Raw genomic sequence first — 22,281 nt, forward strand, 5'->3', positions numbered from 1 at the left:
GGTACAGTGATACCTCTGGGTTATTACAAGCTCCCAGCTGCAAAGGGCTGCCTGTATTTACACAACACTGCATTATTTATAATATCCTTTTCAGGAGCAAGAGAATATGAGTTTTTTCCTTCACAGTTTGACTATTTTTTTTCTTCCCTTCTCCCTCTTGGAAAACATTGATTTCTTGCCCTCATTTCTCCCACCAGAGCTGTAGCTGACCTGACTGTGTTTAGTTTACTTCTCTAGGCCAGATGCTCAGTGGGTGAAAAGCACAACCAACCACCCTGGAATAACAGAGCTGCCCTGATTTTCCCCAGCTGGGATCTTGTCCTGCCTCCCCAACATCTGCATGTTTGTGGGAACTGATTAACAACTGCTACAACACTGCTGAGGAGGGGACAAAGGGATAAAAATGTTGGCCTCTGGATGTTCTGAGTGGGTTTTGACTCTCCTGTACTAAGGATCTGAGGAAGTTTATTGCTGCAAAATAATAAAATATTTAAGACTGATCAAATTTTGTGTTGAAACTATTTGAGAGTGTCAGCTTAGCTGAGAAGCAGCAGGGGTTGTAAGATTTTACAGTCCAGAGCAAACAGTGAGGAATTTCAGTCCATGTTACATTCTCAGTGTCCTGAGCCATTAACTCGTGAGCATGCTGGCAAGGAACCCAGAAACTTCTTCAGCAACAGAAGAGTCTGGAAAAATCCTTTTTTTCCCTTCTACAGAACAAATGTACCAAGGACACAGATGTTTCCAAAAGGGTTCTTTTAATCAGAAGCAAGTTTGCAAAAGAAGAAGTAACTTTCTCATATAAAATAGTGGAGTGGTGAAGGTGAGGCTAACAAGAGGTGTGGAACAAAAATCCAGGGCAAATCTCCAAGGAGACACTGAATTAAAAGCAATGATCCCATAACCGGAGTACACCGAAGGGTAGCTCAGACACAGCTGTGTGAGGTGGTCCTACCCCATAGCTGACAGCAGATACCAAATCAGAGGATGGACTCCAGCCCAAGAGAGGCAAAGTGACCAGCTACAAACTCACCAGAATATGGGGTTCTTGCACCTTTCTGCTACCTGAGAGCTCCCACTGCACTGTGACAGGCCCCAGCACGGCCCAGGGGTGTAATGACATCAAAGGAAGCCCTGGTGGCACTTCCCTCCTGCAGAACACCACCATTCCATGGTAGCAGAAATTCCCAAATCTAGTGAATTGGACACAAATGGGAAAACACCTTGATATAAAGCTCTGTAACCCCATTCCTGTCTCTGTATCCAGTGATTCAAGCCTCAAGAAAGTGCACAGTGATCAAACAGCATTGAAATAATGAATTTCCTGTCAAGTCTTGAGGCCCCAAGGCCATTTAAAGTGGGCAAGTGGCAGCTTTGAGAAGATAAAATTCTGAGTCAGAGCCTGAATCTCAAGTGCTAATGGTACTTTGCTCCTTGTTCAAACAAATCTCACCTGTCCCAGGTGTCACTTGTGTGCTTATCCATTGTGGTTCTCTTCTGTCGGGTGCAGTGAACTCTACACCTGCACAAAGTGCAAGGCAGCTTTCTTTTCCTGGGAGTGCAGGGGGAGGACAAAAGGAGTACAGAAATACAAACAACAGAAAGGACTGGAGGTGTCCAAGGCCAGGCTGGACGGGGCTTGGAGCAACCTGGTCATAGTGGAAGGTGTCCTTGTCCATGGCAGGGGGGTTCAAACAAGGTGATCCTTAAGATCTCTTCCAACCCAAACCATTCTGGGATTCTTTGTCTTGTCAGGTGGAGGCATTTCAGGCCCATCATGTTCAGTCTTGGGGTGAACATGCTCCTAATTCAAGGGTGGTTTCCTTAAGGAGGATTCAGTGGATTTTGCAGAACAACATCATTACATGTGTGGCTTTGTTTGAACACCACACCAGCAAACATTTCCTCTCCTCCGGTAACCTCATAGCTTCTAGGAACACCTTGATAATGTGTGGATACCACATGTGCTGGCAACAACCCATAAAAGCAACCTCAGGAATGTGACTGAATCAGCAGGAAGTCCTGGCTGAGTGGAGCTCTCTCCAGTACAACCTGCCCATGTCCCAGCAGATCTGTAGTTCTTCCTTTCCAAACATCACCCCTCACTGGGTGTGTCCTTCTGGTTGCTACTGGTACAGGAGATCAGTTAAAAAAGGAGGTCTTGGCATCTTGATCACTCTTACATATCACAGGCTTCTGGACTTTAAGATTTCTAATGCCTCTGCCAGAGGTTATCTTTCTTATGTGGTTGTTTGCTTTCTTTTAAAGTTGCTGATAAATTCATTTTCTAAAAGGATTTTCCTCCAACCAGTTGTCCTGTATATCTGAAAGCAATGTGTGGGAGAAGACACCAGTGCTCTCTATGTATAAAGATCTCTCTCTCCTCCCTTTTTGGAAAGCAGATTAGATAATCTTTGGATGACCCAATGGATTTCTTGAGGGAAGCAATGGCAAGGATAATAAATGCATCCCCATGTCAAGATATTTAGTCCAAACAATTGCTACACAACTTCTGGCAGAGACCTTGGTATAAGGAAGAAAAATGAGATCTTGGCCCATATGCAAAACATCACTGGTTTTAACACTCAAAATGAAGAGGGAAAAGAAATCCTTTTGAGTAATAGATTAATTTCTTTTCTGTGTGTTTTTCTTTTTTCTCTCCAGTCATGCCAACTCGTCCCAAAAGTGGGATCACTGGCCAAAGTGTGATTCCTTTAGCAACTGCTGATGAAAGCCTTTGCTCTCACCTCTCCCTGCCCTCCCCATGAAGTCAGTCCACGTGTGACTCCCAGGGCAGGGAATAAGAGACTGTCACTGATGAAAGCAAAGGAGTGCCCTCTCCTGTCCCTTGTCACCACTGCCATTTGTACCTGCACAGCGCTGGCCCTGCCCAAACATCAGAGCATTAAAAGGCAGGAATGGAAAATATTCCACCCAATGGTGTGGGCCATGGTGGAGACACACCACGTCTGACACGGATTTTGGAGGGGATAAAATGCTCTACTCAGAGTGGGCTGCAACAGCACAGCTCCTTTATGTGTGCACTTTTGCATGTGATTTATGACAGGAACAACTTGAGGGCTGGGGCCATTGCTGACAGTGGTGACTGCTGTCACCTTAGCCCTGCAGGGAGTGAAGACTTGGGCACTTTTTACCTGCAGGAGACTGGATATTGTTATGGCTATTGCATGAAAAACAAGCTCCTATTAAACCATTCCCTGAAATGTCTCCCTTGGTCATTTCATGATGCTGCTTTTATTTTTCAGTAACAGTCACCAAGAGACCTGAGAAACAGGGGAAGGGAAGGGAAATAAATAAATAAAAATAAAATATTCTGAGAAGGCATTTTAAACATAAGCCTTCATTTTTCAAGACTATTCTAAACAGGAAGATGGAAATGGAAGTGAATTCAATGGGTGAAGTTACTGTAACATGACAACTAATGTTTAAAAGTTGTATTTCAAGGCTGCAATTTCCAAAGATTGCAGCAATGAAATACAGCTTTCTTCCTAACTGATGGAGTATTTCCTTCCAGATAAAACAATTTCCCTGATATGTGAAGTAAATAAAACCTACCTATTAACCATATTTTACAAGTTGAATGTGTTAGCAGGAAGGTGGAGGCATCACACATGGAGCTACACACGATCCTGCACAACAGAAAACACATCCTGTGCTCGGCTGAGGGCTGAGCAGGGCACTGCACCTCCTCACTCTGCAACTGCCTATTGAAAACAAACCCATGTGTCAGAAAAGCCAGCTCCTGAACACAACATAACCAAGAGTGACAACAGCATGGATGAGAATGGAACAGGAACCTTTGTTGGAATCAACAGGTCCTAAAGGAATCACACCTAACCTGTTATTTTGACAGCAGTCAGAAGAAAAGAGCCACACAGCCAACTCAGCAGGTCCTCAGCAAGCTCAGGCTTTTCAGTTGCAGCTGGTTCTAAGAAAAAAGGAACAGCCTCTTCTCCTCGCTTTGTATACATTGTGCTGCTCCCCATGTTGTCCTTCAGCGGAGCAGTGGCCGTGAAGTCCATTTCCTTTATTCCCCGTGGTTTTCTTGGTTTTTTTTCCTCAATGTGGTATCAGATCAACCCCAGGGAGTAACTGCACCTTACACCAAGTGTGAGGCAATATTAGGAGATGTGGAGTTACACTATGCTTTTCTTTGGAGCAAAGTCTTCGGTGTTCCATCCACTTCCTACTAATTTACGTCCCTAAAGTCCTCAGTGGTCCTTGGAGGGCTCCTCCTGCAGCACAACCTCTTACACCTGTTGGACAAGTGCCATTAAAATTCCAAGAGCTGTGTCGAATGTATAAAAACAATGTGTCTAAAATATGTAATCTAATGCAGGAAATTACAAAGGAAAAGGAAAACAAATCAGAAAGTCACGTAGATAATTTTGTCTAAGAAACAAAAAACACAGACTGAAAACAAATTTTGGCAGTTCAGTAATTAAAGCAAAGTCCATATGGCTTAAGAGAACAGTCAAAGTGCACAGAAGGCAGTGGGTTTTTTGTTTGCTTTGCATTCCTCTTCACAGCACTCTCCAAGTCATCCTCTTTGGAGCCCCATCTCCATCCCACACACATCCTACCCAGGTGCAGAGAGGGGGATGACTCACAGGGTTTTGGCTCAGCCGTGTCTTTGCGAGTCCCTTGCCATCTAATGAGCTGCAGATCATTATCCCAAACTCAAAAGCCCTTAAACACACCCACTGGAGTTTTTGGTTTTGAACTTTTTCTTCCTGGAACCTTTGGAGAGGAACAGCAATCCAGTGCCAAAGCTCTGCAGAGTGTGCATGCACCAAGAGCAGCAGTGCTGGGAGGCAGTGCCCAAGAGTAAAAGCAGTTCTGAGATTGTTTGCCCTGTCCAAGAGGCACTGAAAGGTGACAGCAAGGCTGAGCTGGCCCTTGGACCTCAGCTGTTCTGGTGAGGTGCCACCAGGATACTCCCAACCAGGCCCCTGGGCAGCCTGGTTTCAATAACCTGTTCTGAAGACACCACCTCCCCCTACCACAGATGTCCCACATCCCTCGAGAGGACAGGGACAATTTTCTGTGGGAACAATGCCCACATGAGCCTTGACAGGACATTAGCAAGCACCAATTTTCCTGGCTTATCCACCTGGAAGGAAATGCCAAATCCTGGTGTGGCAAGGACTCTACTACTTCCAAATTCACCTTTCAAACTCTTATGATAAAAAGTCTGGTGACCCAGGACTGTTGCTACTTGGAATCTTTCAACGCCTGACAACTTCCTTGTGAGTAAACATTGCTACTAAACATGACAGATTCAGGAAAAGGATAGAAAAGAAGAAAACAAAAAGTGAGCTGTACAATAGGATGAAAAATAAAATAAAAGTCTCCTATTTTCTTTCCAAAGGCCGTAGTTTCAAGTGCACAGAGCAGGCTGTAAACGTGCACAAGGTAATTCATGACCCCAATGCCTGAAAAACCTGGTTAGCTTTATTTGGAGACACTTTTTTGCTTCTCCCAGATATGAAGCTGCAGAATCAATAAAAGGCACCTGTGGACACCAAAACTCACCCAGTCCGTGTGGTGTGTCTTTGTACTAAAAAAATAAAATCAAACAAACCCTGCCACTGTGTACTTTTTTACAGACCAATAAACAGAATGGCAGAGTCTGGGTGAGAAAGGATGTTCAACTTCTGTTGGCAGGGCATGGTAACTCTGATGATCAAAACCCTCATCAATTAGTAAACTCTCTAGGTTGTCACTGCAATTTTAATTGAAAAATTCCTCTGGCTTGCTGGGTTGTGTCCTTTGACTTTTAAAAAATGACTGATTCAAATGGTACACGCAGTCCACAAGGAGGATTAGAGCCACACCAAAAATAAACTGACCTTACATCTGAATTCTTCCCACTTGCTTCACCCACCACTGCCTACAGCGCTCTTTTGAGCCATCTCCTCTTCCAAAGGCCCTGGAGTTGGAATATTTAAAGAATGCAGCAGGTCCCATTTGAAGAAGAAAGAAAAGCAGGTCAGTAATTCAATATAAATACACCAGTAGTGAGCTTAGAGCAGACACAGTGACACATCTGAGCCTACATTGATCAGCCAGTGCTCCTAATGTGTGGAGCAGAGAGGAGAAGAGAGGTGTCTGCTTTTCACCTAAAAATGTGTCCATTTTCTATGTTTGACTACTTAACTTTGATGACAGAGAAAAATTAAAAAGAAGAGAAAAAGAAAATAAAAAGGAGTAGAGAAAAAGGAAGAAAAAGGAGCCTGGGAGGTTTTATGTTTTCTCTTCAAATCACATCACAGAGTCACTCATTGCATCTAGGGAATTCACCTGCTTGTTTGGGAGCAGTGGGACAGGAGGAGGGGAGAGAAAGAAAGAGGGAAGGAGAAGGGTGTGAGAGCTGCTTCCTGAAGCAGTGTTACAAAAAGCGGTTAAAAAACCCCTACTATTCACAAGTGGTTAAAATCATCACTGTTCAGAATTCCTTTTTTTTCTTTTTGTTTTCTTAAACAAAGGTTCAGCTAGTTCAGCTCCGTGTTTTCATAGAGTTGATTGTCTTCAGAAAGAAAAAAAAAACAACAAAAAACCAAAAAACCAACCAAAACCACCAACAACCCAGCCTCAGGTGTGTTCCCATCCGTTTCTACCCTGATACGAGAGGTCCCCCACAGTTCAGCGCCCCGGCCACGCACACGCGGTCACTGCGGCTGTCCCTCCGTGTCCCCAGCCCCGCTCAGACAAAGGACGAGAATCCTGTCACTGGAGTCCGGGAGCCGGGCGCGGGCTGTCCCGTGGGGGTGTACACCCCTCCTGAGCTCTGTGTCGTGATGACAGTCTGGAAATAGGGCTCTGCCTCGCTGGCCGTGCACTCCTCGTATCTGTAGGACGCCGGGTGCTGCTTCACCCCTTTCTGCTGCCGCTTCCACGAGTTGTAGTAGGTGGGGTCGCTCATGTAGTGGTTCACGAAGGAGTGCTTGGGCAACTCGTCCTCGTAATCCGAGTCAGTGACCTGGGGCATCACGAAAAATAGAATTAAATATTAGCATCAATGATAATTTTAGCCTGTTGTGCTCGCAAAGAAATGGGAGGCAAGTTTAGCATCACCAGCTGACTAAAGCTGTAATGGTAAGGTAAGAGGGATGGCAGTCCAAGTGTGGTACAGGCTGGGCTTGGAAAAGCACTGTGCTCTGCTTTAGCCAGACTTTGCTGCTAGAGGGAGAGTCCCCTGATGATAAGTGACAGAGAAATCCCTTCTAATTCCCTGCAGAATGGTGCAGGGGCAGCCAGGAGCTTCTGCTTCGGCTCAAGATGCAGGGAAATGTAGGGAGATCACAGCAAAACCAACAGCTTTCAATCACAATCAGAAATATTGCAATTACAACTGAGTATCTCTCTTCTGATGGAAGGACAGCAGGGATGCTTTCCACACAAACACTCTGGTTAGCCAGACCAATGTTTGGGGTGGCCAGCCCAAGCCACCTGCACAGGACTCTGGGTGTTAAGTATTGAAAATTATTCTATAACTGGAAGGAAGTAAAATCAGACTTTTTTACAGGCAAATAACACTATTTGCATGTTCCAGCTGATTATGGGTGGTATAAGGTACACAACCAGTGGGGACAGAAGAAAGAGAATGCAAAATCTGGGAAAGAAGAGCTGCCAGGCAGGAGGGGCTGCTTCCTTGGGATGAGTCAGACCCAGCTCTGCTCAGAGCAGATCCCACCCCTGAAACATTTATGCACGGTGGCTGGAGAGCTTCAAAGCTCCCATCAATATCAAGCAGGAGCTCTATTGAGATGTAACCAGATAAGCTCTGTGCATCTGCCCCTCCTCTGAAGTGCTGCTGCTGGGATGCAGCTGGAGGAATCACAGAGGGCTTGTACATCTCTGCTGAGCGCAGAGACCACGGCAAAGCCTCGGCCGTGGAATCTCAGAGCACATTTTCCTTCTGTTCCCACTGATGTTCCACCAGTACCAGCCCCATCCCATATTTTCCTTCTGTTCCCACTGATGTTCCCACCAGTACCAGCCCCATCCCATCCAGCACACAAACATTTACCCAGGCATTTCCAGATCTCACTCCTTCCCTCAAAATCTCTGACTAGACCATGCAAAAGCTTTTATTCCTTTCCCTCCCCCCACTCAATAATCTGCATTGCCAATTCTAGAGGCAATTAAATATCAAAGTAGAAGCTGCCTAAGACACACAAGAGAGACAGGTAAGTGCAGCTCATCACTGTTCGTTGCTGCAATTAGTTTCAAAAGGTTGGTGTGGTTCTGATCTATGACACCACCCAGCAAACACACATCCTTCTTGATCCTGCCTGCCACAAAACTTGTCTTTCCTCCTCTAAAGCTCCTTTTTAATGGTCTCTGAAGAACAATCCTCAAATGCCTTGTGAACCATCGTTTGAAAAGGGCACAGCATCCATCATCCCCCTTCTTTGCTTAGGTAGCTGCTTCAATACTATTCTGTGCCCATTTTCCAGCACAGAGGGTGATGGACAGAGCTGAGAAATTTTTCCCAGTGCTTTCCAAAAGTGAGCAAAGCAGCTCTTTACAGCTTTGCAAAACTTCCTCTCCACTATTACCCAGGGTTTGGCTCTACAGGAATTATGTACTGTTTGATTTTTAAGAATGAAAAGCTTCAGGTGCCTTGACAAGTAATTACTAATACAACAAAGCCCTACCAGCATTTCATAATTATTCCAGAAGGAACACAGCAAGCCTGTCTCCTAGAAAAACACTCCTTTGCACCAGCTGCCAGGCTTGGGAAGCCAACACTCAACTCCCTCCAAAGACCTTCCTGAACAGGTGGTTTTTGCAGCATTCCTGGAATATCCCCAGATCTGGACTACTTCACAGCCAGTGGGTGCAGAGAGCAGCTCCAGAGTCTTGGCACTGCTGCCAGGAACATCCTGCCAGCACTGCCCTGTCTGTTTTTGCAAGGGGCTCCAGCAGGAGTGCCATGGATGGCTGCAGATGTGGCAGCATGGCAGGGCCTGGCAGCAGGAGCTCAGGCTGCTCCTCAGCTGCAGACACAGCCAACTTCACCAGAAGATCCCCAAACCCTGCTTCCCTCTGTCCTCAGCAGGAAACAAGTTATTGCACTCTGCATCAGCCTCCAAACATGATGCTGTGTGTCCATAGTGCAATTTTAAGGTAAATGCCAGGGAAGCTGAGGGATGATGTGGAAGAAGAGTCTCTCTCCTGAGCAGACAGGTGGATTGCTCACCAGAAGCAGCACCAGAGGTGTGAGCTCCTCCAGCTCCTGTGGATGTTCTCTCTTTACCAAAGGCACAAGGCACTGCTGTCCCATGGCCTCTGACTCCTTCCCCAGCCCACCATCACTTTTACAGACTCAGATACTCTCAGGCACCCAACAAGGAAACAGAGCCCTGCTGAACAGAGGCATCACAGCTGGGCTGAGGTGGCATAAGCATGAGGAACAAAAAACCCCAGCAAACTTCTAGAGGCTCTTTATGAATCTTGCTGATGTCCCCACAGACACAGAGGATCTGTGGGGTTGGATAAAGCCAACTAAAAGCTGGAAGCCCTAAGGAGAAATGCAAAGAAGCATGTGACATTATAGCTCTAATAGTACTTCTGCAGCCAGCAGCTGCAGCTCTGTCCATTACAAGCAAAAAAACTCACTCAAAAACTAATATAATTTCTGTTCCTAAACCACGTGCTTTCAACATTGCCAGAAGTCAACATAATAAAGAGGAGAAATCCTGGGAACACTTTAACATGAAAATATGATGCACTCAGATTTGCCATGAACCTAAAGAGAGAATTTAAAACAATACCACTTGCTGATAATTTGTCCACTAATTAGTTCATTATACCAACTGAAAGGGAACACTAATTTGGTGTAAATATGGCCAGGGTCTTTCAGAAGGAACTGTCATGAAGCATATAGAGCTGCAGTAACTTCAGCCTTTCACCATCATTCAGAGTGATGCTGGAAAGGATAACCTGCTTGTTAGTGTTGATACAACAGTTTTTTTCTGTATTCTTTCAGGACAGGCTGGAACTGACTATTTTGTCCGTGTTTCTGAAGTATCTCCCAAGGTCTGCTCCCAGCAAGACTCCAATAACCACTCTTATCAGCAAGGAATGCTCTAAACTGGCATTCCACAGCCCGATGAAAATCAAGGAGAAGTAAGATAAACCTGTTTAGCATGACAATACAGACAGCTTATACTAAAGGATTACTCTTTAGTGGTTTTAAAACTATTGAGTAAATAGAAATGCTGCAGGGCTTTTTGCTTTGTTTTCAGTTTTCTCCTTTCCCTGCGACTGTGGCTGTGTTACCTTGGAAACCTCCATAGGCTGGAGCATGATTGGGTGTGTGGTGACATTACACACTGTCAACCAAAGGTGCATGGATGCTTATGAAACAACAAATACAGAAAATGAGAGGCTATTTAGGTATATTTTTCATAGCATAAAATGCACGAGTGCTGCTCAGAGGCAAGTCAGCCACCAGAGTTGGCTGGCTTAGTCAGTGGGAAATATGATAATAAATTTGATAATAGTTCCAGTTATCCTTTTAAGTGACTACAAAAGAAACAGCCTTACAAGATTACTTCTAAAAATGTAGATAACAGCAGGATTTTTTTTTGTGTTGGCCTGAAATAAATATGCTGTAAAAGACACAAGGTAACCCAGTATGCAAAGTATTTCTCTGGACATGGGAACCCATTCTTATTTTATGTGTCACCTGCAGCTGGTTTCCACATAGTGTCCAACTTGTCAAAATTACTGGAGAGCTTTACTGGAAACAAGTTAAACCCTATTCCCTCTGAAGTGTTAAGTGGAAATGAGTATCTTCCTACAGAGCTGAGAAAGCCAAAGCCAATCATACTGCAGACAGCAGGGGGAAGGCCAGAGCATCCAGCACTGACTGACAATGTGTGCAACCTGTGAGAGTATCTTCTCCTGGAAACAGTTTTTGGGAGACCACAAGGACACCTGAGAACACACAAACGTGCATCAGCCTCCCATCTCCTCCTGCTCTTCCTTGGCTGGATGACACTGCAGGTACATCATCAGATTTCTATACATGGTGAACACCAAATTTTTTCAGATTATCTGTCCAGAGCCTTGTCCACTTGACTCATTAACTAAAATCCTATTATTATTAATCATTTAGAATTTACACTCATAGCAGTCTCCTGCTCCATACCTGCCAATTAAACTTCTTTAACCTCATTAATAGTACTGGTGCTTGGCTTTCATGACATGGAGTAAGTTCACCACTTGCTTTATGAATATTAAGAGTCCTACTTGATTTCCTCTTTGTTTCTGTGTGTCTCTCCCCTCCAGGAGCAAGCTTGGAAGAATGCTCCCAGGCAGCTGTGTTTTAAGTGCAGTCAGCCAGCCCAAGAGTTCTTCGTGTTCAGTAAGCCCCAGGAGACTTGAAGCCAGTGAGCTTCCTTCTTTTCCATATAAAATCTTGACACCTCAGGCAACAGGCATAAGACTAAGCAGTAACACAGTGACAAGTGGATTGAAGGCAAAGGCACAGTTTTTGTCCCTGCCTGCCCTGATGTGCATCATATTAAGTGGAATTTGAGACCCTCACACAGAAGTATTAGAGGAAACAGCATCAGGACCCTCTGCTGCAGAGAACCAAACTTGTGCAGGACTCTCACATGAAAAGATGTCTTTAACTCTTCATCTAATGGCAAATGTTTCTGTCTGCTAAGCCAGATGGAAAATCTGAAACTCTCAGAAAACAGAGCTTGTCTATTACGATCTCCTCTGAGAACAGAAACTAAAAGAAAATAAAAGACAAACAGGAAGGGCTAATAGGTACAGGAATACTTGAAAAGAGAGTGGTCAGTCATCTATGCCCACCTCTGCCCCAACCCACCCTCACCTCCTGTCTGCACCTGCCAACATAAACAGCATTTTCAAGCTGATCAAAAGGCAGCATCTCCTACTGCTACCTCTACTGGGAGCATATTAACATTTCATGACTAAAAGCACTCCCCACTACAAAAACCCCCAAACAAGCATCAAAGACATTATACAGGCGGGCTGCATCACCAAGCCCCAAGGAAAAACAGGGGCATATTTTATGCACATCCTCACGTGCACACCCACATTCACAAAACCACCAGAATCTCAACTGAGACCTTCAGGCTCAACAGCAATACAACAGTAAATAAACAATATCAATAGCCTGAAAAAAAACCCCACCAAAATCACTTCATTCTCTGCTGTACAAACCGTGCATCTAGGAGGCATAATGACACCCTGCAAGGAGACTTCTGCACATCACCAGGAAATACCACACGGGACATTGAAATTAATGTCAAAAGGTGCCAGTGCTAAATTCACGATCATGCTCAGAAAACTGTTTTAATGACAGGTTTAATGCTGGGCTGTTACAGTGACATGACCAAAGCACTGTGGGTTTAATCTGGAGGGTAATGCTGGAGCATTGCAGAGACAGCAGCTTGAGCTGCACCAAGGAAAGCTGCCTGCACAACGGGTCGGCCACAGGGCAGCACAAAGCAGCAGGCTGTCGGTGGTAATTAGCAGGAGGTGAGAGCTAGGTAGCCAGGAAAAGCAGCTGTAGCTGCAGGTGCAGAAAAGCTACAGATGAAAACTGTCATCTTCTTTCACGACTTGCTGCCTGTGATTTTTTCTTGCTGGAAGGGTCAGGTTTGGCATGGTTTGGCCCACTGCTCGCTTCTTGCGCTGTCAGTTCGGATTCGTCAGGATCTCAGCTGACAGCGTCTGATTTTAGAGACAGATTTACCTTTCTGGATCTCCTTTGAAGTCTGTCTATTCACCCATGGCCACTGCTGGACTTTCACAGACAGCAAGCACTTTCTTCCTTCTTACAGGGAATGTGGAGCACAAGATGGAGCCCTGCCAGATGGATGATGCTGGCAAACACCCACATTCCAAGGAAAGCAGTCTACAGGAAGGCTGGGGTGTTCAGAGAGCTGAATGCTGGGCCCTCACAGCCATGACCATGTGGCTCCCTCGCAGGTTGCTCACTCCCCACCTACTCCCTCTGTAACCAAGGCAGTGGCTGTCACCACTCAGGCCACTCCTCTGACTGATGGGGTTTGCTGTAGCTGTGAAACTGCAAACCACATTCCACCCTCCAGTCAGTGCAACAGTCCAAAGCACATCTCTCCTTTAACCTCGCCCAGAAGACAGTAGCTGGTTATTTTGCAGCACGTGTGTTTTCCCAAAAGTGCTCCAAGTTTGCAGCCCACAGGCACAAGGGGGTGTGCAGATCCTCCCAGAGAGGTCAGCACACACTGTCTGACTGATTACACTTATCTTTCTACCTGACTCCGGAAAACTGAATATCTACCAAGGCCAGGTCTGGAATCTGCCCTGGCTGGGTCCTGCTTGTCATTCTTTCCTTTGATATTTTATTTTAAGATGTGATGCAAACAGCCTTGTGAATTGAACCTTTTAAAATCCCTGAGACAGACAAACAGTGACCACACAGCATGATGCAGGTATGGGACTGGGACTTCAAAGACTTGCCAGGATTCAGCATGGAAATGATTATCTGCAGTGTCTGTGCAATGTGAGGCAGAGAGAAATCCTTACCTCTGACTCTGACACTTCCAGGGGCTTCTCATTGAGGCCCAAGCCCTCTGTCAGCACAGCCCCGTTGTACTTGTTGCAGATGTCCTCATCAGAGTAGTGCAGCCCTCCTGGGCTTGGCCGAGGAGGAGACCTAGGAAATGCAAAGGAAGAATGTTTGGGATGTTGTTATTCCCCTGGAATTAATGAAGTCTTGCTTAGAAGCCAGAATCACAGCTTGAGGCAGAGACTTGGGTGTTTAAGTCCTCCCTGGATTCTTCAGTCTCTCCCTTTTGCCTCTTTAAGAATACTTGGAGCTAGAAAAAAGACATTCCAAAAGCACAGCATTCCCAGCTTTTTACCTGGTTCCATTCTTCTTTGAGAAGGTGCTCTTGATGTTCAGGTGTCTGCTGTTGAGCTCCAGAGCAGTGAAGCCTCCATTGTCCAGGGTGACTGACTCTTCCACGTTGGAGATGGTTTTACCTGGAGCCAGGAAATGAAAGGTTCAGCTGAAACAAAAGCACTTTTCCCCCAAATAGAACTGCAGGAGTCCTTGTCTTTCTTTCTGTTTTATGACATCATTGATTATTTGAAATTCTCTTTACTTTTTCTCCTGGCAAGGTTGAACAGAGTGAAGGCAAGGAGTGTATCAGGAATGTGAAGGGGCACAGGAAGTCAAAAGAGGAGAAAGGAGTCATGGATGGATGGATGGATGGATTTCATTCAGAGGCAAGTATCTAAAACAGCACAGATAAACTGTGCTTCAAAAGTGCTTATTCTTGATTTTTGACTATAAATAGAAACCTGATAACTAATTTAGGTAGCTACTGAAGATGTCCTAAATCAGGTGCTGTGAATCCCATTCTATGCTGATTGGAGTAAAGCAAGAGAAAGTAAAACTAGAAAAGATAGAAAGAGAGGAAAAGGGGAGAGGAAAAAAAGGAAAAAAGAACCCAAGTGGATAAGCAAATAAGAAAAACCATTCCACTGAATGGGGATCAGGTATGGAGAAATCACCAGGCGATGTAAGGCAGGAACAAGGACGGCATGGGAAGAAGAAGGAAAATACAGCCCAGTGTATTATTTCTTGTGATCAAATCTAACAGGAGCTTGTTCTCTCCTGTGCTCATCCTTTGTCATCCCAAAGCTGTGAGCTGAGCCTGTGTCCCAGGGAGAAGGGCTGGCTGCCACTTTGCAGCAGACAGGTGCTTTATCCTCAGCTTCAATTTCAGTGCTGCATTAAGGCTCTGTGAACATGGATATCTGACAGCACAGGTCAGACCTGCCTTTTCATGTCTGTCCCCCAAACACAGTAAAACTAAGAAGATGAGAGATTTCCTATGAGCTGTGCATACAAATACGTAATAGTATTAACTTGGTAAAATGCCACGGTATTCATACATCTTATATCTCCTGGGAATGAAATCTGATTTCTGACACTTGTTAGAAGTGAATTACAAAGAAAGGGAAGATCTTCACTTTGGGACTGAATTACTAAATACTGCCTGGAAGACTTCATTACATTAATCCCTAAGAACAGATAGTGCAGAGACCCATCCACCTGATCCTTTTCATGAATATACCTTTTTCTGGCACCTCCTGGCATCAGAGACATTTCCTGCTGCAGGTGGAGGAGGCTATCAGAGAAATACACATGTGAACAACCCTTCCAGGACTTTATCATGTAGGGAGAAGAAAAAGTAAAAACAATATTCAGAGCTCAAGAATGAGGCTTTTTCAAAGGGGACTACTTAACATTCCAAGTTACAGAGCAGGTAGCTCCTGTTTCCTTTCAAGAAAGGAGACTGGTAAAACTCAGCACTAAAGGAAAATTCAAAGCTTGATGCTCACTATATGCTAAAATCTAACAGGTCCAGATAACCAAGACACCTCCTGGCTGCTTGGCCTCCAGCCCAGCAACTGCAGCTTGACTTAGGGAAGGAATGTGAGATGCAGGCACTCAATATAAAGGAATTGTGATTTAGCCCTCACAAACAGAGGTTTAGAATATCCACATTGGTACAGCCATGGAAAAGCAGAATCTTTCTCCATCTCCATGTCTATCAGGGAATTATGATAAAGTAAAGTCTCAGTTAATTTCTTATTTATTCCTTATCTGCCAAATGTTTGACCCAGACTCCTTGGCTTTTACTGCAGTCCCTGGGACTTCCAGAGTCTGTCCTGTCTGAGCCCATGGCTGGTCAGTGTCCAAACCCTGATCCAGTGTGGCTAGGGGCAAAAGCCATTTCTTCCAAAGCAGACAGCAAAAAGTTCCAAGTCTTCTGCCAAGCAAAATAGCTCTAAACACAGTCCCTGGTGAGGAAATCAGAGGTTCAAAGAAAAGGCATCTCTGATTCCCACAGCTTTTGAGATTTTTGCACAGCACAGAGATGATGCCTTACCTCCATTGCAGTTCTTGTACTTCTTGCTCTGGCCGTGCAGGACCAATGCAAACACCACCAGCAGGATGAGGATGAGGCTTGAGAGAGCCATCACCAGCAGAAACCACCACTCCTCATAGAAAGGGGCTTCTGTTTGTGCTGAAAGAGCAAAAAACAAATAACAGTTCCTCTTTAGGCCCCTTTAAAATTTTCTCTTGCTCCCCACAGGGAATGATGATTGGTGCTCAGGAGAGGGGGGGTTCACACTCTGGAGGGCCTTGCTGACCCTTCTGAGATGGCAGAGAACAGGAGCATATCACAGCTCCAAGCCAGAATCCCAGGATAGTTTGGGTTGGAAGGGACATTAAAGCTCATCCAGTGCCACCCCCCTGCCATGGACAGGGACACCTTCCACTGTCCCAGGTTACTCCAAGCCCTGTCCAACCTGGCCTTGGACGCTTCCAGAGATGGGGCAGCCAGTTTCATCTCTACAAGCACCTTTCATACCCCTGGAGCAGCTCCAGAAGCTCTTAGCTAAGAAGTTATCACCAGGAGAAGAGGGGCAGCTCTGCACATCTACCTTTATTGACCACAGCAGGCTTAGCATTCCTGGGTCAAGGAAACCACTAATACACGTGCCATGACCCACAAATATTCCACTTTTTGGGAGGTTTACCTTGCCAAAATGCTGTTCAGTGGCTCTTTGAAAAATACAGCTAGTGCCAGGGAACAAAGCACACTTGGTTCAGATTCTTTCAGTACCTCCATTAACTCCAACTTCCAACATTCACTGCTACTCTATATCACTTCTCCATCCACTGAGCCAAGCCTGATGTGCAGCACAGGGATAGCAATTCAATTGCCTGGATTTTGTGCAGTCTCAGGTCATTTCACCCCATTTGACCTCAAGAGGAAACACAAAATGCACTAACTTCCCCTTTCCAGAGTTACCTCTCCAGTCTTGGTTTAAAGTATTAAGTATTGTTGTTTTCTTGCAGTGATATTCTCTTTGTCCTCCCTTGAGCTCCCTCAGCTTTGGGGAAAAGTGCAGCTTCTCAGCATGAGCCAGCAGTTGACATAATTTCCCTTAAGGTCCTTAAGGTGGAACACCACCTGGCAGGAATGGGCAATGCCAGGAGAACAACCCAACCCCTCACTATCACCAAACCCTCTTTTCCCTCTTTCCCTGACTGTCCCAAGCCTGGATCTGAATAAAAGTCTCTTTTAAGCCCGACGATACGAGCTCAAATTTGTTCCAGATCACTGGGTATTCTGCAGCAGGGAAAAACAGCCACGCTCTTTCTTTGCTAGGAGGCCAGTCCAGGCCAATAAAATCCTAGAGACAAACTGCACAAGCCATGCTGGGATGAGCAGATTCAGGGCAATTTATACCTCCCTGTGCCAGCTGAAGTGGCCAGCCTAAAATGCTTTATACTTTTATGCCTCTGAATCTCAATGGAAGCCTCTTACTTTCATGCAGCAATTTGAGAGGAACACTGAAGCATCAAAAGGAGGCGAATTAAATAGTTCTGTTCAAGTGGAGAACTTACAAACAAGCAGTTTATTTATAGAAAGCATCACAAGGAGATGCATGCCCTGCTTCAGAGGAATAACGTCTTCGAGCAAAGGAAAGACTGACATGATTGCTGGTCCTTTACACTGCGTTACAGCCTCTCTGAAACCCCAGACAGGAAAAACACTGACTCTTGGTGTTTGAAGTGGGTTGTCCATGCCCTTGTCCTGAAGAAGAAAAGCAGGGGTAGCACTCACAGTGAAATCCATGGAGGCTCTCCCGGGGTAAGTGGTTAATTGTGTCAGGACAAGCGCAGCAGCCGTGATGGCGAGAGCAGCACTTGCTTCTCCTGCCTGCTGGGGAGTTGTTGAATGGTGTTCATGCCTTTCACTGGAGCAGCAAAGAGATAAAAGCCACTCCAGATACTGGAGCACTGCCAGGTTCTCGGGACTCTCCAGAATTTTGAATCACAAAGCCGTTTTATCAGGTTCTTTTATTCCCCTTGTCTTTGCTGACACAGCAAGGAAGAAACCTATGGCTCAAAAGCAACCTGAGTAGAGTGGGGGAAGAGGAGACCCAGCAAAGCCTTCCCAAGGGCAAGGTCTCTCACCTCACCACAGGCCAAGGCACTCCAGCTGCCCAGCCCAGGCAAGCTGAGAGGAATTTGATTTTCAAGGTATTCAAGCCCCTTCAGAAAACCAGAGGGCTGGGCTGCTCGCAGGGATTTGGGAAGCATGTTTAGGTCATAGCCCTGTTAGTGGGAGTGAGCACAGAGAGCAGGGAGAATGGGAAGAGCCCCAGAGCATCACAAATGAGCTGTTCTGGTGGAAGGGGACTGGAGGCATCACACTGGAGCAGAACTGCCAGCACAGAGGATTGTCAGGAATAATGTGAAACTACACTTCTGTATTTGTGAGAGCTAAAGACAAAATAGCACAGAAAATGTTTATCAGAGTCCAGAGTAAAAAAAAAAAGCAGAACAAACAAAAACCAGACTGAAAATGGAGAAAAAGCAAACAAATTGCAGACTCTACAAATTAGTCTTATGACAAGAGATCTGACATAAACACTCTGAGTAGGTTCTTTATCAAGCTTAAAAACGGCACATGCACATTTTTCCCCTTGAGAATCAAACACACTGTAATTTCAAACCTTAATTCAACACTGCATTACTCCAGTTTTATCCTAAATAAGTGAAAACAAGCTGCCTTTGATTATTTGCTGCAACAAGAGAGTCTGGTTTGTTTCTTTTCCCCCCTCTTCTCTCTCAGCCTCAGGAAATTCCATTGAAAAAGACTTAAAAAAAATTCCATGATTACCTGATACTGCCACAGAAGGAACACTTGGCTCTCCATAGCCAAACTCGTTGACAGCCACCACCCGAAATTCATAGGTGACTCCTTGTCTGAGTTTGTCCAGGCCCACCGTGTAGGAGGTGGCGCTGCGAGGGATGTCCTTCACGAACATATCCCAGAGTCCTTCATCTAGGAGAGCAGCAAGGAGAGAAATGGCATCAGCTGTGAGCCCTGGCACTTCCACCTGCTCAGTGAGAGAGGTTGTCACCAATGGTGTGCGGGAGCCACAGGCAGGGACACACTCACCTGGAGGTACACACAAGTGCCCTGTGGTACACACAAATGTCAGAACGCCCTGCAAGTCCCATCTCTGAATGCATTAATTCAGGATGGGTGCTTTCCACAGCCCAGATGGAAGAGGTCTCTAAAATCAGCAGCAGCACCCACAGAGACCTGAGCTGGCTGGAGCAGCTGCCACTCCCTCCTGATTGGGTAAGGTCACCCATCAGCACATCTGTCATTTGACAGATCACGTAAGCCCAAGGCATCATTAATGAGTCCTAATTACAAAGGTTTTGCTTGCCTTTTACACTGCAAAATTTGCTTTGTTGTTGAAGCACTCAAGTGAGTCTTAGACTAATATCAGTTCTGGGAGGCTCTGTGGTGCTAGGGGACTGGTGTCACTGGGTGCTGTTTGCTCCATGACAGCAACAGTGATGTGTCCTTTGCAGGCACAGAGCTGGTGCTGCACTTTGTGCTCTGCAGTTTTAAACAGAAATGAGTTTTGTTTATTTTTATATAGCTGTTGAAGTGGTTAGAAGCACAATGCCCTTCTGATGGGAGCATTTCAGTAGGGTCATCTTGGCTCTCCACAGCCATAATGGCATTAATCCTGATTCACACCCTGACCAGGCACCATTCCCATCCCTGATCCACACCTGTAACCTCACACTCACTTGACTACAATGGAATGAACTTTCAATGAGATGGATGCTGGTATCAGGAGCAACAAAACCAACTATAATTAAAAATACCACTCAAAAATTTTGAGGGTAGGAATCAAACATAAATCTGACTGATTAGCTTCCCAGTAAAAATTGGTGCCTAGCATTTCTGCTGAGAAAATGGAATCTGTCCACACATGGGGCCAAACCCTCAGCTCTCACAGACCTGACCTCAAAAGCATCCCACTGGGCTTTTACTTTTAGCTATCAAAGCTGTTCCAACAATATCTATTTTTCTCTCCATGTCCCACAGCAGTGGGAATAGGATGATAACCTCTCCACAGACACGACTTCAGTGTGGGAGCTGCCTGCTTTGAAAGACAGTCGTCGGCACTGCGCGGCTCGACAGCAGCAGGGCTTCTGTAGCTCGAGGTGTTAGCAAGGTAACAATACAGCAGGAGCCAAGTGCTACCCTCAGTGACTCGTTCTGCTGCTGCAGTGTGAGGCAGGAATCTGCTCTCATTTGCTTTGCCTTTACCTGAGTGTAACCTAATTGGAGTCACTGCAGCGATTCCAGAGCTGTGCTGGTGTAACAGAGCAAGATCTGGCCCTCAGCCTGCTCCTGTGCCACAGGGAATAGCAGCAAAGATGGATTGATTAACACTGCAGGTGCATTTCCATGTGAATGTTTTAGCTTTGGCACCAGTAAATATTGGCTCAGTGATTTGCACCGCGCTGCACGTCTGGTGACACACACAATGAGAAACAGCCCCAAAGTACAGCTTTTCTGGTCAGGAGGATTGGCAGTCTCAGCAGATGCAAAAAGCAGGCTGGATTGTTATTGTTCCAGCTGCATTTGAGAAACACCAAAGAACAATAAAAATAGGTAATTTTCCTGCCATGCTTAAAACTCGGACCAATACATTATTCACCAGCATGATCAGACTATAATGAAGTTATCATAATGTACCATTGTTATGTATTAGCTGGGTATTACAATGGCTGTAAAACAAGAGATAAAATATTGACTTCCCTTTTACAGAGCAATAGAAGCTGAGATTATTTTACCACATAAAGTTACAATGTAATAAAAACAGGAGTTTGGGATTTAGTTTCTCTGAAGAGGGTGGAGTGAGGGATGCATTTTCAAAGTTGGATTGTTGCAGCCACCAATACTCAGAAGATGCATCTCATGCCTATAAAATATTGCCATATTTGCTAGAATTGCCTAAGCTTTCATAAACACATTTGTAAACAGCAATAAGAGAATTTGAGCCCATTGTGAATTGTCTGAAAAGCAATTTGTTTGCATTCAAAGCCACTTAAATAGGGGAAGAAAAAGCAACAATAAAAGTGAATGTTCAGCACTCATTACAACAAACACAACTGCTCATACACACTTTCTCTCTCATTTTCTCAAACCTATCAGGGTGCACAGTGCAGAAAACCCAACAGACCAAGAAGTGTATATTTAACTGCTTTGTGAAGCTTGCAGTAAGTTGGGAAAACCACCCCTGAGAGGTCAACATTGCATTTCCTCCTCTCTGTCCCCTTGGCTATGGTGGTGATGGTGTGGGGCAGCAAAGGATGCTGGTGAATGTTTCTTCAGAGGCATTTCTGTCTCACAGGGACTCAGAGATGCTCTGGCTGGTGGCCACACAGTCACTGGCCCATCTCCCTTTCATTCACTGAAAGAACCTTTGTCAAAACTTTGGTTTTTTTTCCCTGGGGTAGGTCTGTCAGTACTGAGTTAATGGTTGGACTTGATGATCCTGAAGGTATTTTCCAACCTTAATGATTCTAAAATGGACCCAGCTCATTATCCCTGGGGTCCCAGAGAGGTGCTGATGCAGCTACAGTGGAGAGATGTCCTACCTCTTCCCCTCTTGAGTTAATGGTTGGACTCCATGATCTTGAAGGTCTTTTCCCACCTTAATGATTCTAAAATGGATCAAGCTCATTATCCCTGGGGTCCCAGAGAAGTGCTGATGCAGCTAGAGTGGACGGATGTCCTACATTTTCCCCACAGCTGACCCCTAAGCACAGCACAGCCTGTGGCTTCCCAAGGCCTGACCAGCAAGGTTTTTAATTCCAGAGCCCCAATTAATTTATCTTTTATCCATCTGGAACATCCAGACTCCTCTTTGTAAACAATGATCACAATCAGATATATCCAAACTAAAAAATCACTTTATTCCAGTAGGCAACTTTGAGATTAAATATTGAACACACACTTGTGAATTCCTTCAGTGCACCTCTCCTCCCACCCTCAGAACCTCAAAACCAGGTATGCTCTAAATGTTAGAAGTTCAGCTGAAAGAGAATTCATTAGAAGGTCACCTGTGACAGCAAAGACTGGCCTTTCAGTTCAGTGGAAAATCGTTAGTGTGCCATACACAGCATTTTCTGCTCAGTTTAGGGAGGAAAGGTGCACATGCCATGGCTGGGACATCAGCTGGGTATTAACTCTTAGAAACCACTGGGAAGAGCAAATTTGCAACACTAAACAGGGCTCAGGTGCAGGGCTCAGAGGGGCATCCCCAGGGAGGCTGCCTTTGCTTTTTCTTTTCAGTCACATCAGTCCCCAT

The 22,281-nt window shown here is 45.3% G+C and overlaps 1 protein-coding gene across 6 annotated transcripts in view; it reads right to left on the bottom strand.

Moving 5' to 3' along the window:
* Positions 1 to 741: 741 nt before the first annotated feature.
* SDK1 (sidekick cell adhesion molecule 1) overlaps positions 742 to 22,281 on the bottom strand; it is a 385,608-nt gene continuing 364,068 nt past the window's right edge. For all 6 annotated transcript variants that reach the window (XM_039732208.1, XM_039732207.1, XM_039732210.1 and 3 more), the window contains 5 exons: positions 18,774 to 18,938; positions 15,963 to 16,100; positions 13,923 to 14,043; positions 13,585 to 13,714; positions 742 to 7,003 (listed from right to left, as the gene is read on the bottom strand). In XM_039732208.1, the coding sequence (XP_039588142.1) occupies positions 6,728 to 7,003; positions 13,585 to 13,714; positions 13,923 to 14,043; positions 15,963 to 16,100; positions 18,774 to 18,938 (830 nt within the window). In that variant the 3' untranslated portion in view covers positions 742 to 6,727. The remainder of the gene's footprint in view (positions 7,004 to 13,584; positions 13,715 to 13,922; positions 14,044 to 15,962; positions 16,101 to 18,773; positions 18,939 to 22,281) is intronic.

This window comes from Passer montanus, unplaced genomic scaffold (assembly GCF_014805655.1).
Source record: "Passer montanus isolate IOZ18808 unplaced genomic scaffold, ASM1480565v1 scaffold8, whole genome shotgun sequence".
Taxonomy (NCBI): Eukaryota; Metazoa; Chordata; class Aves; order Passeriformes; family Passeridae; genus Passer; species Passer montanus.